This window comes from Piliocolobus tephrosceles, chromosome 14 (genome assembly GCF_002776525.5).
Source record: "Piliocolobus tephrosceles isolate RC106 chromosome 14, ASM277652v3, whole genome shotgun sequence".
NCBI classification, from domain to species: domain Eukaryota; kingdom Metazoa; phylum Chordata; class Mammalia; order Primates; family Cercopithecidae; genus Piliocolobus; species Piliocolobus tephrosceles.
This window is the reverse complement of record NC_045447.1, coordinates 44,669,110-44,685,643: the sequence shown is the minus strand read 5'-3', so window position 1 is coordinate 44,685,643 and position 16,534 is coordinate 44,669,110. Positions and strand designations below refer to the sequence as shown.

General features: G+C 51.1%; 1 protein-coding gene across 2 annotated transcripts in view; it reads right to left on the bottom strand.

Annotated features, from left to right (window-relative positions):
* Nucleotides 1-402: 402 nt before the first annotated feature.
* The window catches only part of TLN1 (talin 1), a 40,962-nt gene continuing 24,830 nt past the window's right edge, over nt 403-16,534 (bottom strand). For both annotated transcript variants that reach the window (XM_026456134.1, XM_026456135.2), the window contains exons 28-57: nt 15,584-15,703; nt 15,174-15,371; nt 14,830-14,969; nt 14,254-14,347; nt 14,062-14,151; nt 13,826-13,948; nt 11,336-11,479; nt 10,726-10,887; nt 10,343-10,483; nt 10,067-10,248; nt 9,763-9,895; nt 9,444-9,545; nt 9,192-9,362; nt 8,958-9,107; nt 8,746-8,847; nt 8,547-8,666; nt 7,672-7,818; nt 7,341-7,507; nt 7,000-7,183; nt 6,784-6,909; nt 6,570-6,686; nt 3,247-3,432; nt 3,031-3,138; nt 2,429-2,534; nt 2,107-2,231; nt 1,875-2,000; nt 1,684-1,746; nt 1,389-1,571; nt 1,110-1,238; nt 403-982 (exon numbers count right to left, since the gene is read on the bottom strand). In XM_026456134.1, coding sequence (XP_026311919.1) covers nt 857-982; nt 1,110-1,238; nt 1,389-1,571; nt 1,684-1,746; nt 1,875-2,000; nt 2,107-2,231; nt 2,429-2,534; nt 3,031-3,138; nt 3,247-3,432; nt 6,570-6,686; nt 6,784-6,909; nt 7,000-7,183; nt 7,341-7,507; nt 7,672-7,818; nt 8,547-8,666; nt 8,746-8,847; nt 8,958-9,107; nt 9,192-9,362; nt 9,444-9,545; nt 9,763-9,895; nt 10,067-10,248; nt 10,343-10,483; nt 10,726-10,887; nt 11,336-11,479; nt 13,826-13,948; nt 14,062-14,151; nt 14,254-14,347; nt 14,830-14,969; nt 15,174-15,371; nt 15,584-15,703 — 4,065 coding nt within the window. In that variant the 3' untranslated portion in view covers nt 403-856. The remainder of the gene's footprint in view (nt 983-1,109; nt 1,239-1,388; nt 1,572-1,683; nt 1,747-1,874; nt 2,001-2,106; nt 2,232-2,428; nt 2,535-3,030; nt 3,139-3,246; nt 3,433-6,569; nt 6,687-6,783; nt 6,910-6,999; nt 7,184-7,340; nt 7,508-7,671; nt 7,819-8,546; nt 8,667-8,745; nt 8,848-8,957; nt 9,108-9,191; nt 9,363-9,443; nt 9,546-9,762; nt 9,896-10,066; nt 10,249-10,342; nt 10,484-10,725; nt 10,888-11,335; nt 11,480-13,825; nt 13,949-14,061; nt 14,152-14,253; nt 14,348-14,829; nt 14,970-15,173; nt 15,372-15,583; nt 15,704-16,534) is intronic.

The window sequence follows — 16,534 nt, the reverse complement described above, 5'->3', positions numbered from 1 at the left end:
AGACACTTACAGGCTTATTATTTTTAGCAAAGCTTCTTTTGAAAATTTGAATTTGGTCAAGGACTGGATTTGTTGACATACCCTGAGTAGTCATGAAGAACAGAATGTCCTGGTAGCCACAAGGAGCTGTAGTAGCTGCCGTCTCAGCAGCAGCAGAACAACTTTGTGAGGCTTAGGTGCTGGCCAGTGAGGTGAGGATAACAGGAGTATGACTTCTCAGGCACAGCTTCCCCAGTGGATAACTTTAGGGGTCCGGGTGCAAGGAGGAAGGGACCTCAGGGGCAGACTGCCAATCTTCTCTCCCATTTCAGGCTGGATCAAGGAGGGTGACAGAACTCAACCCCACTCTCTCCCCTACTGCCCTGGGAGAAATCTTCTGTCTCCCTTGAAGCCAGGCAGAGGTTGTAGGTAGAATTATTTTTATTGGAACATGACCTGTTTGGGGCTTACAACTCTGCAGCCCCCATGGGTAGCTGGGGGTGGGGGAAGATAGTATCAAAAAACGATGAAGAGAGCTGATGAGGCTGTGGGGACTGGCTGGAAGCTGCTGGCAGGGTGGAGTGGGCTGGGGCCCTGGCAGGTTCAGATCGAGGTACAGCAGCGTTAATAATACTTTTGGAGCGTTAATACTCTGGGGAGGGGCAGGCACTTGGGGGGCCCTAGGGCATGAAGGCACTTGGGGTTAGGGAGGGGACAGGGGATGTGCTGCGGGATTGGGCGGGGCCAGGCCCTGGGGTTTGGCAGGCACTTTGGGGAGTGCTGGGGTTGGGCAGATTGGGCCCTGACAGCCCAGAAGGCTTTGGTAGTGGCAGGCACAGTCTCTGGGCTGGGTCTGCGTTAAATAGAAGTGGCTTCTCTAGTGCTCATCTCGAAGCTCTGAAGGCAGGAACTTGTACTGCTGCTGCCGGATCTGGGCCAGTTTCTTCCGCGCCTCTTCTAGCTCTCGTTCCTTCCGAAGCATCTCTTCCTGTGCTGCGATGATCTGAGGGTGGAGATCAGGGACTGAGTTCAGTGAGGATGTACAGCAGGGGCATAGGGAAGTTGGGACCAGTGCAGACAACGTGACTGCCCTCCTGACAGCATCCCTCAGTGTCTGGGGTGAAGCTCACCTGGGCAATGCCGCCAACCATCTTCTCTTTCACCACCACTGTCTCATTCTCCTGCTCTTCGAAGGCTGCAGCCTTTTGTGCTGCTTTCACCAGGTTATCTGAGGCTCGCTTCACTGCGTTGCCAGCAGCCTGGGCAGAAAGAAAGTGGCCTAAGTTGAGAACTCAGGTAGGGTCCCAGTTGAGACAGTCCCTAAATTCTCTCATAGAAACATACATCTCGGGAGTGACAGTTTGAAGTAGTATAGCCCAAGGGACAATGGGATGGGTCAGGGTTCTCACCTGAAGTCGTTTCATTGCCTCCGAGTCCTGGTCAGCCTTGACCTTGCAGGCCACAAGGAGCTGGGCTGTGGAGGCAGCTACCTGCTTGGCTGATGAGATGAGCTTCTCCTGGCTAGCGTGGCCTTGCACAGCTGCATTGGCTGCCTCACACAGATTGTTGGTGGCCGCAGCCACCATCCGGGCCTAAAGCAGGGAGAGTTTGCATAAAAATATGTCCCTTGCCCTGGTCCATCCCCACTCTAGCCTTTTCAAGTCTCTCAAATTGAAAGAGACCTAGCGGGTATTGCACACTTACAGCAGAAATGAGGCCCTGGGACCACTGTCCATCGTCCAGTGCATTGGCTGGAATGGCACCCACCTGCAGGAAGGAGAAGAGCCTGCTTAGACCTGCATTTTCCTTACTTCAAAGACTCGTTGGCTATGAATGTGCGTGTGGACATCAAAGTGCCGACCCGTCCCCATTCTTGTGGGTATTTAAGCACTCACCTTCCCTTGGGCCACTAGTTCTCTCTGGGCAGCCGACGCAGCCTTTACCAGTGCACTGGTGGCTGCTGCAATGGACTTGGCAGCTTCTAGTATCTGCTCCTCAAAGTTCAAGGACTCATCTGCCTCCTGCAATAGGCAAAGGTTGCAGAGAGAGATGTGAAGTCAGAGATGGGGCTGAAGGTGGGGACACTCTGCCATGGTGAGGGTGGAAGAGGAAGGGAGCAGGACTGACCTTGGGTTTGGCCCGGGGCTTCAGCTGCTCTAGCTTTTTAGCTGCAGCCTCAATGGCAGCTGCAGCTCCCAGGAGCTCATTCTCAGCAATGACTGTGGGGTCCTCTGGGTCCACCCATTCTGTTCCTAGTGGGATGAGAGAAGAGGAAAGAGGCTAAGGCAGAGTGGAGAGGTCAAAAGCACCAGAGAGCATGGTTAGTCATCAGGCCCTGGCACCTGTGGGGACTATGGGCAGAGGCTAGCACAGAGCTATCCAGCCAGGAAGCAGAGATCACACCAAGATAAGGGTTTTCCATCCATCCCTGTCCCTGGTCACCCCTCACCCTTCATGGCTTCAGCAGCCTGGATGAGCTCAGTGACGGAACCAGCCACACGCTTTGAATGTCCTGTCAACTGCTGCTTCAGTTCTGGGCTTGGCTTTTGCAGGGTCTGGGCAAGAAGCGGGCAGGGGACAAAGAGCATCACATTTTAGGGTCTACCCTGATCTATGAAATAGGGCAGACCATGGCCCCCTCACCCCTATCCCTAGAGCACTCCACACCACAGCCCTCAAACACCACGCTGCCTATCCAAGCACACATCATGCATCACACCTCACACATGATGGAGACAGTGGGGCTGTGTCACTCACCGGCTGCAAGGAGCAAGGAGAATGATGAGATGAAAGAAGAGATGACGAAGGTAGAGATCAGGTGGGAAGGGAGGAGAAAAAAGAGGAAGAGGAAGAGATGACTGGGAGAACCAAAGATGATAAGAAGGATGGGGCCTGGGAGAAAGGGAGACTTGGAAAGAAGAACAGATTTGGGAAACAGAAGGTGGGGTAGGGAGGAGATCTGAGCAAAACAGAGAGCAGGGTGTGAGGCCTGCAGGAAGAGGCCTGTGTATTCAGAGGCTGGTATGAGGAGCAAGCTACACCCTCCCTTACCAGCAGCACATGGTCCAGCAGTTCCAGGTAGCCATTGGCACACTCCCGGCCATAGTGCAGGGCTCGAAGCCGCACATCAGGGGCTACTTCCGGGTGGTAAGCTGCTTCCTGTCCCCAGAGTAATATGTTAGTTTTAGGATCCCAGATCCCTATAGTTTCTTTCCCACTATGTTCTGCCCCAAAGCTGCCTCACGGAAATGCCTCAGGGATTTCTACCTTGCAAGCCCGAAGCATATCTGCAATAGCACGGCGGCTCAGATTGGCTGTGGCAATGACATCTTCTTGGCGACAGGAATTGCCAGCGGCAACGGCCTTGGCTGTTGCCATGGTGATACCCTTGGTCATTCGGATGAAGTCTTCTGGGGTAGAGGTCTTGGCAGGTGGCTCTGGGGAACAGAAAACCTGTGGGGGCAGAACAAGAAGAAAGATTTTACAGTGGCTGAGACTATGAGACAGTGTAGAACTCTGTGTGCATGTGATTTGGTGCAGACATTCACACATCACAGTGAATGTAACAGAAGGCAGCTGGTTATCATTTCTGACTGAAGCAACAGGGGAGTTTGTTTGTTTGAAATCACAAAAGTAATTACAAAAGTGGCTTTTGGCTGGGTTTTCATTCCCAAAATAGAGAGAACCCTTGAAGGGGTGAGAGGCAGAGCTGGGCCGTAAAAGATATGCATAAAAGATGATAGGAGGGCATTTTAGGTAAATGGTAGGACATCAACAACCAAGATGTCAAGTGGGAAAGTATCAAGGAATGTTCTGGAATATAGGAATGGTGAAGAAAAGGTTATTGGGGCCTTGAATATCACACTGAGGAACTTGGAATTTTACATAATATGTGAAAGTCATAAAATATTTTGATGTATGGGTTCAATCTGTAAACATTTATTAAAGATCAGCTAGGTGGCAGATTCTATGCAAGGGGCTAGGGATGCTCCTTGTTCTCACAGAGCTTACATTCTGGTTTTGGACACAGGTAATAAGTAAACAAGGACTGTGATTTGGATTATGAGAGAATTTAAAAAGAGTGCTGTGATGAGAACTATTTCAGATAGGTGGTCAGGGAAGGGCCCTCTGAGGAGGTGACACTGAAGCTGAAGCCTGAGGAACTGGAAGGAGCACAGTGTTCAAAAAGCTGGAGAAAAGTGAGTGGAAGAGCCTGCAACAGGTGAGAGCCTGGCATGTTCTCAGAACTGACAGGGCAGGGGGATGGGGTGCAAAAAGGAGGAGAGCAGGATGAGATTGGAGAAGCAAGCAGGGTCATCACTGATGGGTTTTAAGTAGTGAAGTGACACAATCTAATATATATTTAAGACAGGGTCTTGCTCTGTCACCCAGGCTGGAGTGCCCTGGAGTGATCATAGTTCACTGTAGCCTTGAACCCCTGGGCGTGAGGGATCCTCCTGCCTCCAGACTCATGAGTAGCTGGGACAGTCGTGGGCCACCTTGCCTAGCTAATCTTTAAATTTTTTTTGTAGAGACAGTATCTTGCTATGTTGTCCAGACTAGTCTTGAACTCACTGAAGTGATCCTCCCATCTCAGTCTCCCAAAGCACTGGGATTTTACAGGCATCAGCCACCATGTCCAGCTCTAATTTATATTTTAAAAACATAATTCTGGCTACTGTGTACAAAGGAGGGGGCAAGTGTTGAAGCACAGTGATTGGATAGAGACTACTGTATAAATCCAATTAAGGACTGATGACGGTTTGGACAGTGTGGTAGTGGTGGGAGATAAAAAGAGAAAATGAGCTATATTTGGAAGGGGCACTAACAAAATTTAGATGTGGGGAATAAGAGAAAGAGAGAAGTCTAATATATTGAAGCTGGGTTTCTGGCTTTAGGAACCGAGTTACTATAAGGTGCCATTTACTGAGATGGCGGAAGACCAGGAAAGGACCAGGTATGGGAGGCAGAAAGTCAAGAGTTCCAACTTGGACATCTTCAAGTAAAGGTGAAAACAGAACCTTAGAAAGATGAATTTAGAAATCAGAAAGATGACTAGGGAGAGAGGAGAGTGGCAGGGACTGGAATCAGGGAGACCAGGGAGAAAGCTGGTGCCACAGCCAAAGTGCAGTAGAGTATGGAAGTGTGAACCAGAGTGCGGACAGGGCACCAGGGAGGAAGAATGAAAGAACATGGCAATAGCCTGGATATAGTGGCTAAGATGGTGAAGTCAAAGATGACTGAGATGGAATCTTCATGATTGCAAGGGTGTTCCCACCATTAGGAGGACCATGTCATGGTTCAGAGGCACTGTGTCTAGGTGGTGATGTCAAACAGGCAGTTGAAAATAACTCAACTCAGAACTGGATGTCTGCTTCTTACAGAGTAATAATGAAAGTGGTTAAACTTGCCAAAGAAGAGAAGAGAGAAAAAAGGCTATTCGTACAACCCTGGGAAGGCTTCTACATTTACTAGGTTAAAGGTGATTCAATGATGTTCGAGAAACAAGAGAGAAGCCAGTATCTAGGCCAAGGGAAAAAATAATTTCTTTTTTTTCTTTTTTTGAGATGGAGTCTCGCTTTGTTGCCCAGGCTGGAGTGCAGTGGCGCCATCTTGGCTCACTGCCACCTCCGCCTCCTGGGTTCTAGCGATTCTCCTGCCTTAGCCTCCCAAGCAGCTGGGACTACAGGCGCGCACCACTATGCCCAGCTAATTTTTGTATTTTTAGTAGAGATGGGGTTTCACCATGTTGGCCAGGCTGGTCTCGAACTCCTGACCTTGTAATGCACCTGCCTCAACCTCGCAAAGTGCTGGGATTACAGGCATGAGCCACCGTGCCTGGCGGAAGAAAGAATTTCAAAGAGAGGCTTGTTAACAGAGTCAGATGCTTTGGAAATGTTTGAAGAGGATGAAGGCCAAGAAGTGGCCACTGAATGTGGCAATTAAGAGGCCACTAGTGACTGGAGAAAGAGGGAGGGTGGTGAAAAGACAGTTGTCAAATGCTAAAGAATAAACAAGTGGGTAGGGGACAGACATGAGTGTAGCTCACTGGTACAGTGGCTCGAGTGTAATCCCAGCACTTTGGGAGGCCAAGGCGGGAGGATCACTTGAGGCCAGGAGTTCGAGACCAGCCTGGTCAACACGGTGAAACCCCCATCTCTACTAAAAATACAGAAACTAGCCAGCATGGTATGCACCTGTAGTCCCAGTGACTCAGAAAGTTGAGGCATGAGAATTGCTTGAACCTGGGAGGTGGAGGTTGCAGTGAGCCGAGATCACGCCACTGCACTCTAGAAGGAGGGCGTGGGAGACCTGGGGTAGGGAAAGTTACATGGTGATTGAGGAAGATGCCATGTGAAATGGAAAGGTTACCCACACCTGGGAGAAGTGACAAGAGGAGAGGGCTGAGAAGGCTGGAGGAGGATGGCTACAGAGCGAGACCCTTCTCAAAAAAAAAAAAAAGTCTGGCGATAGATGAGAGAGAAGACTGTGTGTGACTCCGTCTGTGAGTATATGTGTGGCACAGGTTCACAGGCTTTCAGGATCCCTCTCTCTGACTCTAGTCCCTGATGCCCCAGACTCTCTCTCACCGCCAGTTCCTGCCGTATGTGTTCAGTGGTTGCTTCCAGGGCCCGAGTGCCTTTGGTGGCCTCATCTTCCACAGCTTTTACTGTCTTAAGCAACGATGTCACATTGGTCACCATCACCTGGAGGTATCAGAGAAGTGTAGAGGAATGATTTAAGGAACAGGAGGAAGTACATTAATCCAGTGCCCCTCCTGATGTTGCTCTCATTCTCTCCAACCTTGGCAGAGTTCTTTAGCTGCCACACAGCAGGGTCATCTCCAACTTTGCCAGCTGCAGCCTTCGTTGCACTGATGAGGTCTCCCAGGGCCTTGGCTACATCTTTCACTGCGTTGATTAGTACCACCTGTATGGGAGAGGGTTGGCTCTGGTCTATGGGAGGAAGAAGTGGGACAGGAAGTGGTTCCAGCCGGAATTAGGGGCATCAGGTCGCTACCTGGGTCTCAGGGTCCTCAGCTCCCAGGCTGGCTGCACCCAGCTTGACCACATCAGCGAGGCGGGTGATGGTCGCCACGGAGGACTGGGCAGCCTGTGCCAACTTCTCCTGGCTCCCGGCTGCGTTTTGCACCAGGACCTTGGTGTCCTCCACCAGCACCTTTGCAGTCTTCAGGATGCCCTCCCTGAAGGAGGGCCCAGCTTAGTCAGATTTCCCCTACCCACTCTAGCCTGTCCAAGGTGCCTGGTCCAGGTCTTCCCTATTCCAGCGAATGCTATCCTGCCTCTTCCAGCGCCATGCCCTGACCTGTCTGCCTCCCTTAGGCCCAGGTCCTGTCTTACCGGTGGTCAGCGAAAGTTTCAGTACCCTCGCGATTCAGCGTGCCAGCAGTGGCGAACATGATGGTGGTGTCGAGGTCAGCAATGATACCAGACACAGCGCTGGCTGCTGTGATGCAGGCCTGGGTGCCACGATTCCCAGCCTGAAGCGCAGCTAGGACGTGGGAGACCTGGGGTAGGGAAAGTCACATGGTGACTGTGGAAGGTGCCATGTGAAATGGAAAGGTTCCTGGGAGAAGTGACAAGAGGAGAGGGCTGAGAGGGCTGGAGGAGGATGGCAAAGGCTACAGAGTTTGGAGGCAGTCCCACCATCGGCAGGGATGAGCATTGTCACCTTCTCAGAGACTCTCCGGGCACACTCTATGAGCTCCTTCTTGGTATAGGCATCACTGGGGCTGCACTGCAGGGCGCCTGCCTTGGTGACCAGAGCGGCACAGCCATGGCCCAGCTCCTGTACCCGGTGTTTGATATGGGAACCTATCTGTGAGCCGAGGGAAAGAGAGATGGATTTTACAAGGGGCACTCAGGGTACCACTGTGCTGGGAAAAGTCACTAAGGACATAGAAAAAACATGCATTGTAGATTAAAGCAGCAGAGAGAGAAAGTTCCCAGCACAAGGACGTTTCTGGTTTCATGTCCTTTAGGCAGGAGGTAACCTTCTACACATGGAAAATAGTAGCATGCAGGCACTAAGTGGTGAGGATTGTGTTAAGCACAGTGGGGAGGAGGGGAGGAGCACTTTATGCTTGAGTGTTAGAATCAGAGGGCTGTGGATTACCATGTGGCCTGTATGGGGTTATGGAGGGTTTTGAGGATGGGGATTACATGTGTCCTACTAAGATCCAATTACTTGCTTTCTTGGAAAGCTAGAGGCTTAGGTAAGGAAGAGCTTCATGGCCTTGCAGCAAGAAAGAACATTGACTGGCAGCACAGCAGAGCAGCAGCCGTAGGCCCATATGAGGGTCAGCAGAAGCCAGAGAGGCAGGTCCGGGAAGGCTCCAGATTCTGAGCTGTCTCCTTTGTACCCGTGACTGAAGAAGGCTTTGATCCTCTGTCCCTACCCAGAGCCTCACTAGAGTCTTCAGCAGAGTGACCTGAGGCTGTTCCCCTTTCTATGAAAGACCAGAGAGCGTGGGGGTGGGACAGCCCTAGACGCTGACACATCAGGAACAAGGGGCAGGGGGCAGGCAGAGCTGCCTCCATGTTTACCTCTTCGTTTTCAGCAGCCACCGCTGCAGGCTTGGCCTCCGAGGCCAGACGGCCATAGTCACTGGTCAGCTGGTTAGCAAGAGGGCCCAGCTCCTCTGGGCTGGTGTTTGACTTGGTAACCTGGTGATAATGGAAGGAGTGAAGTTATATCCAAAGTCAGCTCTCCGAGGGCAGTCCTCTGGCACTCGCCCAAACTCACCATCTCCTGAACGGTCACTGCAATGGCCTTGGCTGTCCGCACCATAGTTGTCTGGTAATCCACGAAGGAACCTTCTGGTTCACCCATTGGTCCTTCATCTAGCTGAGGGGGGAGGACAGGGAAAGGGAAAGACTGTTAGGGTCTCTGCCACTGTGCTTGCAGGCTCTGGCCCAGGGTAGCCTCAGTGTCCACAGGCACCCCAAGACTCTAACCTGGTTGATGGCCTGGGTGATGGAGTCCACCATGCCACCCACGACCCCGGCAGCACTGGCTGCCTCGTTGAGAGTTGTTGTCAGGTCCTCTACGGCCTCTGTCATCATCTGCACAGCCTCCTCCAGGGCTTCCTGGGTGTGAGCTGCTTGCTGTGGGGAGAGGAGAAGAGCTCTGTTGTTCCTGTTTCTCCAGCCTCTTGCTAGTAATAGCTCCTCCCTCCCAACCCTCAATACCTTTGGGTTACCACCAGCTTCCTTGGCAGTGTATAGCAACTGCAGGGCAGATTCTGCCAATGTTTTAGTCTGGTCCAGGAGCGCCATCTGCTGCGGGTGGCTCAGGGTCTTGGAAGCAGCACCCACTGCAGCCAGGGTGAGCGGCTCAAAGTACTGGGCCATCTGGGACACCTGAGGCAAGGGGTTGGACTAGGGGTCAGGTCCCCTTTCTCACCCTACTCCCTGGGATTTCCCATGAGTCTCCATAGGTACCTTGTGTCCCAGCTGGGAGGCTTCAGCCCGGGCAGCATTGGCCAGTGGCTCAATGAGATGGGAGATCTCTTGTACTGCAGTGAGCATCTGAGTGTGCAAGGCCTGGGGAGGAAGTGGACTTTAGCCCTGATCGTGACCTGCAATAGGACCCTCTGGCTACACAGAACTGCTCTTCCTTTCATACCGAATACCCTAACTCTTCTTGGCACATCCTAGCCCTTTGATGTCCCTAAGAAGCCACTCCATGATCCCCCAACTTCTTTGAGTCTGACATTTCTCTTCCTAGACACATCTTTCCATATAACCCTCTCCCCCTCACCTCTTGAGAGATTCCCTCACGGGGAGCAAGCTGCTGGCTGACTGCAGCGAGGGAAGCCTGGTCTAGGTCCCGTAGACAACTGTTCAGACCTGCAATGGCCGCTTCACACTCCAGCTGCCCTGGAGCCTTGTCCCTGCAGACACATCAGGGGCTCCAACACCAAGAACATCCCCTAGTGCAAGGCCAGCCTATCCTTCCCCTGTATCCTCCCAACACCATCCCATCTAATTGCACTTAAGTGCCCATCCTCCATTCTGCCACAACATGTGCCCCCCAGCCACAATGGTTCTCCACCCCTCAGTACCTCATGCTTGTAATTAGCTTCTTGATGGAGTCTGAGACAGTACGGGAGTGGCCAGCCAGCACTGACCAGCTCGGGGGGTCCCGGGGATTGACTGCGAGGGCCCGGGCTGTCTGGATGAGTCCCCCAGCACTCTCTAACATTGTCTTGGCAGATATCACAATGGGCTCCATGGCAGCCCGACCCTGGGGAGAGGGGAGGCAGGAAGGTAAGTCTCAGGATTCCCTGGAAGATGAGGTGATAAGCTGGCCCGTCAGATCCCCCTTCACATCGCCTCACCTCAGGGCTGATCTGGGCAGGAATGCTGGAGAACTCAGGGTTGGACGCAAAGGCACTCAGATTATCCACAGCCTCCAGCAGAGGGGCTGTTGCTGCTCGGCACTGGGCACGGTTCTCCTCTGTGAAGGCCCCATCTAGTGCCTAGAAGTGACAGAGAGGCTCTTAGGACTTGGGATGCAGGCATAGGGGGTATAGGAAGTGAAGCGCAGGTCTCCTTCCCGGGACTTAAAGGATTTGGGGAGAGGCTAGGTGGTCAGTCTGGACAGAAAGAGTTTGGGCTCAGGCAGAGGGGATTTGGTAGAAGGCCTCAGAGAATAACTGGGGGACTCGGGAGAGAAGATGGGACAGGTCAGGGAGAGGCTGGGAATTCAAGCACTGGGAACCTTGATGGTCTTGACAAGATTAGCTGTGCTGTTGGCCACCTCCTTGGCTGACTGTACAAACTGGCGCTTGGCAGTAGGATTGGCAGTACGGGCAGAAGCCAGGCGACAGCTGTTACACAGTGCAGAGGTGTGTTTGGCCACAATGGTGGCTGCGGAGAGCACCTGAGGAGACACGTGGAAGAGCCACAATGAGGGCAGGAAGGAGGTGTACATACCCAAGGAGGAGCCATTTTAGGGTCAGAGGATGGAGAGCAATACCCTGGGGAGTCAAAACAGGAAAAACAGAGTCACCTGAAACGTCAAGATCTAGGAGACAGAGACACCCAAAGATGAACTGGGCATGGGAGAGGAAAGACATACTAACGGAGAAGCCATAAGAGGGCCGGTGGGACAGTAAGCTCGAACATCTATAGAGAAGTTGTGAATTTAGCAGTAACTGAAAAATGATGAGACCCATGGCAGAAAAAGACAGTTACTCAAAGAGAAGCCGTGTGTGCAAGGTCAGAGATGGGTCCCTGCCTTCTTTCCCACATGCCTCACCTCCCTCTACTCCCCGGGGTTGGTCTGCCCTTTCCCAGACTTGCCTGTGGTCCCTATTCCCTTGAGTTACCTGGGCCTGGGTACAGCCAGGCTCTCCCAAACTGTGGCAGGCCATCTGAATTGCCTGGTTTGCACGGGCAAACTGTGTGGGCTCCACCAGCCCCTGCTGTCCAGCTTGACTATTGGGGTCAGAGACACCAACCAGATATGCAGCCTAGGAAGAGAAAAGGGGGTTGGGGTGAGGAATAAAGATTGCAGGTGGGAAATGAATAGTGATAGCAGGGCCAAAGACAGCAGAGGTAAGTTTAGAGAAGAGGGCTTATTTTCCAGAGTTCTCTATGAGTGGAGATACATTAGCAAACTACGGGTATACTGTAAAGAAGAAAAAAAATACTCTCCTGTTTCATTAAGTATATTCAAGCATTTCAGAAGATTAAAAAAGTTAATCAAAAGGAAAACTATATAACAAGGGTTTTTATCAAATCTCTATTTAGATATGTTTGTGTATGCTGGGTCTTAGAGTAAAAAGCATGGCTTACTTTAAGTAGCAGTAAAAAGTTTAAGGGTGAAATACAAATATACACCTTTGTGCACACAAGCAAAGCCTCTTTTAAAGACAGTTCAAAACTGATGAAGGTTATTAGGCTAATTCACATTTACAGCACCTCCATGCATCAGGTATTTTTGGAAAGGGAAGGGAGGGATTAAAAAGCCATTTTTATGACGGAAACAACATCCTGATGTTGTTTCATACTTCAATGAATACTTCAAGTAATGTTTCATACTTCAATCAATACACATTAGCTTTGATTTTTCCTCTATGCATTTTCAGAAGTTGGGGGGAAAAAACAAACAAACAACAAAGAGGTTTAGTGAAACCCCCTCTTACTAAAAATACAAAAATTAGGCGGGTGTGGTGGCACACACGTGTAGTCCCAACTACTTGGGAGGCTGAGGTAGGAGAATCTCTTGAACCCGGGAGGCGGAGGTTGCAATGAGCCGAGATTGTGCCTCGGCACTCCAGCCTGGCAACAGAGTGAGACTCCATCTCAAAAAGCAAACAAACAAAAACAAATAAAAAAAAAACCAAAAAAAAAAAAAAAAAAAAAACAACTCAAGCCACTTAGAGCAAGGCGCCCATTCTGACAGGGCACAGGGAGGTGGTGGAGATGGAGGGCTAGGATGGTAGGCTTTCAGGGAAAACAGTCTGAGGCGAACTCTCATGCCAGTTTGTTTTAAGGATTCATATACTAAAGCAAAATACTTTAGAGTTAATAGGTAGTTTTATACTTGATAACGTGGAAAAAGGCAAAGTTAAGTGATGACTCAAGTAACTAGAAATTTTGTCACTAGTACTATTTTAAGAAAGTAGTAATTACAGCTGGGCGTGGTGGCTCACGCCTGTAATCCCAGCACTTTGGGAGGCTGAGGCGGGAGAGGTCAGGAGATCAAGGTCAGGAGATCAAGACCATCCTGGCTAACACTGTGAAACCCCATCTCTACTAAAAATACAAAAAATTAGCCAGGCGTGGTGGCGGGCGCCTATAGTTCCAGCTACTTGGGAGGCTGAGGCAGGAGAATGGCATGAACCTGGGAGGTAGAGCTTGCAGTGAGCCGAGATTGCGCCACTGCACTCCAGCCTGGGTGACAGGGCGAGACTCTGTCTCAAAAAAAAAAAAAAAAAAAAGACAAGTAAAAAAGGAATACATACAGAAATACAGGCCAGGTGTGGTGGCTCATGCCTGTAATCCCAGCACTTTGGGAGGCCGAGGCGGGCAGATCATGAGGTCAGGAGATCAAAACCATCCCAGCTGACATGGTGAAACCCTGTCTCTACTAAAAAAAAAAAAATACAAAAAATCAGCCAGGCGTGGTGGCAAGTGCCTGTAGTCCCAGCTACTCAGGAGGCTGGGGCAGGAGAATGGCGTGAACCCGGGAGGCGGAGCTTGCAGTGGGCAGAGATCATGCCATTGCACTCCAGCCTGGCAACAGAGCGAGACTCCGTCTCAAAAAAAAAAAAAAAAAAAGTAGTAATTACATGAAAAAATGGTTTGTATAAGCTAATTAGTATATTTTGAGAAAGCCAGCTGGAAAAGGCCTCATGGTTGGGCAGTGTAATCCTTTTTTTTTTTTTTTTTAAATTTAATTTTATTTATTTATTTATTTTTATTATACTTTAAGTTCTAGGGTACATGTGCATAACGTGCAGGTTTGTTACATATGTATACTTGTGCCATGTTGGTGTGCTGCACCCATCAACTCGTCAGCACCCATCAATTCATCATTTATATCAGGTATAACTCCCCAATGCAATCCCTCCCCCCTCCCCCCGGGCAGTGTAATCCTAACCAAAGTACCAGGGTTCAGGAATTACAGCAATCAGAACTGTTGATGTTCAGTAATTGCTGACAAGTGTCTCCACTTCAGGAGGACAACCCAGATACCACAGAGCTGGCTTTGCAAACATAAACTTCTTGATTTATCTACAGGTATGTCAGGCTGAGAGGACATGGGTGAAGAAAGTAGGGGCCATTCAAGGAACCCATCTCAGGAAAATAACCTGTGCAGCTGCCTCAGTGAAGCCACAGAGTGCCTTTGAGGCTGTGGAAATGGCCTCTCCAAACTCTGGCAGATTTCCATTCTTGGCATTTTGGGAGATGCCAGTCATAGCCTCGCCCAGCACCTGAGGAACAGAGGACATCAGGGGAGTCAGAGCGTGTTCTCAGAACCCCAGGGCAGCATCTGGTTAGCTCCATCCTACTGCCCTCTCTCCTCCGAGTTCCTGGCTGTGCTGACCTTTGAGTTCTCCATTACACTGTCCAGGCAACCAAAGTAGGACATGTCATTGATGGGCTGGACTGGGTTCTCCAGGAGTTCCCGGACCGTCTGTGTAGAGGGAGGGCAAAGTGAGATCCAAGACACCTCCCTCAGACCCAAAACCAGAACACTTCCCTCAACCTCAATGCCATCAGCCTGCCATGTGCCTACCTCCAACTCCCGCAAGGCATTATCACACTCCTTCTGGCCGGGTGCCTGCTGGGTGCACATAGTGATGAGCTGATTGATACTGTCAGTTACTGCCCTGGGAGGGACAGAAAGTGGAGTGAGTAGGTGAACAGGTCATCATTTCTGGGTCCTATATATTTATCTTTTGCCTATGGCCACTCTTTTTTTTTTTTTTTTGAGACGGAGTCTCGCTGACGCCCAGGCTGGAGTGCAGTGGCCGGATCTCAGCTCACTGCAAGCTCCGCCTCCTGGATTCACGCCATTCTCCTGCCTCAGCCTCCTGAGTAGCTGGGACTACAGGCGCCCGCCACCTCGCCCTGCTAGTTTTTTGTATTTTTTTTTAGTAGAGACGGGGTTTCACCGTGTTAGCCAGGATGGTCTCGATCTCCTGACCTCGTGATCCGCCCGTCTCGGCCTCCCAAAGTGCTGGGATTACAGGCTTGAGCCACTGCGCCCGGCCTGCCTATAGCCACTCTTAAGCCAGGAAGCTCTCATGAACTGCCTGCTCCCCAGTCTCTCTCACACAGTCCAGGGCTGGGCATGTCAGCAACTATTTACCTGGCAGCTGCAGCCAGCTGACTCTTGAGGTTAGGGGCAGCAGGGTCCGTGGACAGGGCCTTGGCAGCCAGAAGAAGTTTGCTTGAAGACATGGAGATGCCCTTCAAGTTGGACACAACTTGGGCTCGGTCCTCCTGGCTCTGTTGAAGTTGACAAGGTCAATGCATTGTCCTGTCCTTTCTTATCTGTCTCTAAAAGGGATCTTCTTTCCCAGACACTCAAGTAGTGCTAGAGACTGGGGAGGGAAGGGAGCCAGGAGCAAGTCAGGACTGGTCACCCAACTGCCTCCTATCTAACCCTTAGTGGGAACCATTCAACCACTAAGACCCTCTGCCTCTTCATACCGGAGCCTGGCCTGCCATCTCTACACCAGCTTCCAGGAAGGTGCTGAAGTCCTGTCCAAATCGGCCTGAGGCTCGAGCCAGGTCCTGAGGGGTTCCCCGAGAGGCCTGCACCAGTTCTGTGGCTGCCTGATTCAGCCCAGCAGCAGCTTCATTCAACCGGCTCTGAGCTTCTTGAAATGTCCCAGTGCTAGGAGGAAGCTGCAGGGTGAGAGGGGAAGTCAGACAGAAGAATGGGGATTGATGCAGGGAGAAGTTTCATAAAGGAGGGCTGAAAAGGTGGGCACATAGCCTGGGAGTAATGAAAGGGGACAGATCTGGGAAGTCAGGGTCAAAGGACAACCGAGAGGGAGGAAGGAGAGGCCTGGCATTCTTTGACTCCTACGTTCCCCCACCCCCTACCGTCCTCCTACCGAGTCACTCAGGAGTCGCTTGCTGGCATCTCCAACTGCCCTCAGGGCATTATCCACATCGCGCTGGCCAGGTAGGCAGCTGACACAGCGGTTCAGAGCCTGGGTCACTGCTTTAGCCACCTGGGGTGAGAAAGGAGACAGGGTTGCCCAAGTGAAAAAAAATTTTGAGTGATCACCTCCATTCATGCGACCTGGGAGATGACTAGCTCTGCTGCCTCTGAAAGTGAAAAAAGCATTGTAGGTGAACAGGCTGAGGTTAGGGTTTCAAGTGACAGTAATTAAACTTCCCCAAACTTGGTGTTTAGCTCGGCCCATGACTGAATCCAACTGAGACACTTCTACAAGACCAAGAGGGCTGGGCACGGTGGCTGACGCCTGTAATTCCGGCACTATGTGAGGTCGAGGCAGGCGGGTCGCGAGGTCAAGAGATTGAGACCATCCTGACCAACATGGTGAAGCCCTTTCTCTACTAAAAAAAAATACAAAAATTAGCTGGGTGTGGTGGTACGTGCCTGCAGTCCCAGCTACTAGGGAGGCTGAGGCAAGAGAATCACTTGAACCCAGGAGGTGGAGATTGAAGTGAGCCAAGATTGTGCCATTGCACTCCAGCCTGGGCAAGAGCGAAACTCCATCTCAAAAAAATAAAATAAAAGGCCGGGTGCGGTGGCTCAAGCCTGTAATCCCAGCACTTTGGGAGGCCGAGACGGGCGGATCACGAGGTCAGGAGATCAAGACCATCCTGGCTAACACGGTGAAACCCCGTCTCTACTAAAAAATACAAAAAACTAGCCGGGCGAGGTGGCGGGCGCCTGTAGTCCCAGCTACTCGGGAGACTGAGGCAGGAGAATGGCGTAAACCCGGGAGGCGGAGCTTGCAGTGAGCTGAGATCCGGCCACTGCACTCCAGCCTGGGCCACAGAGCGAGACTCCGTCTCAAAAAAAAAAAAAAAAA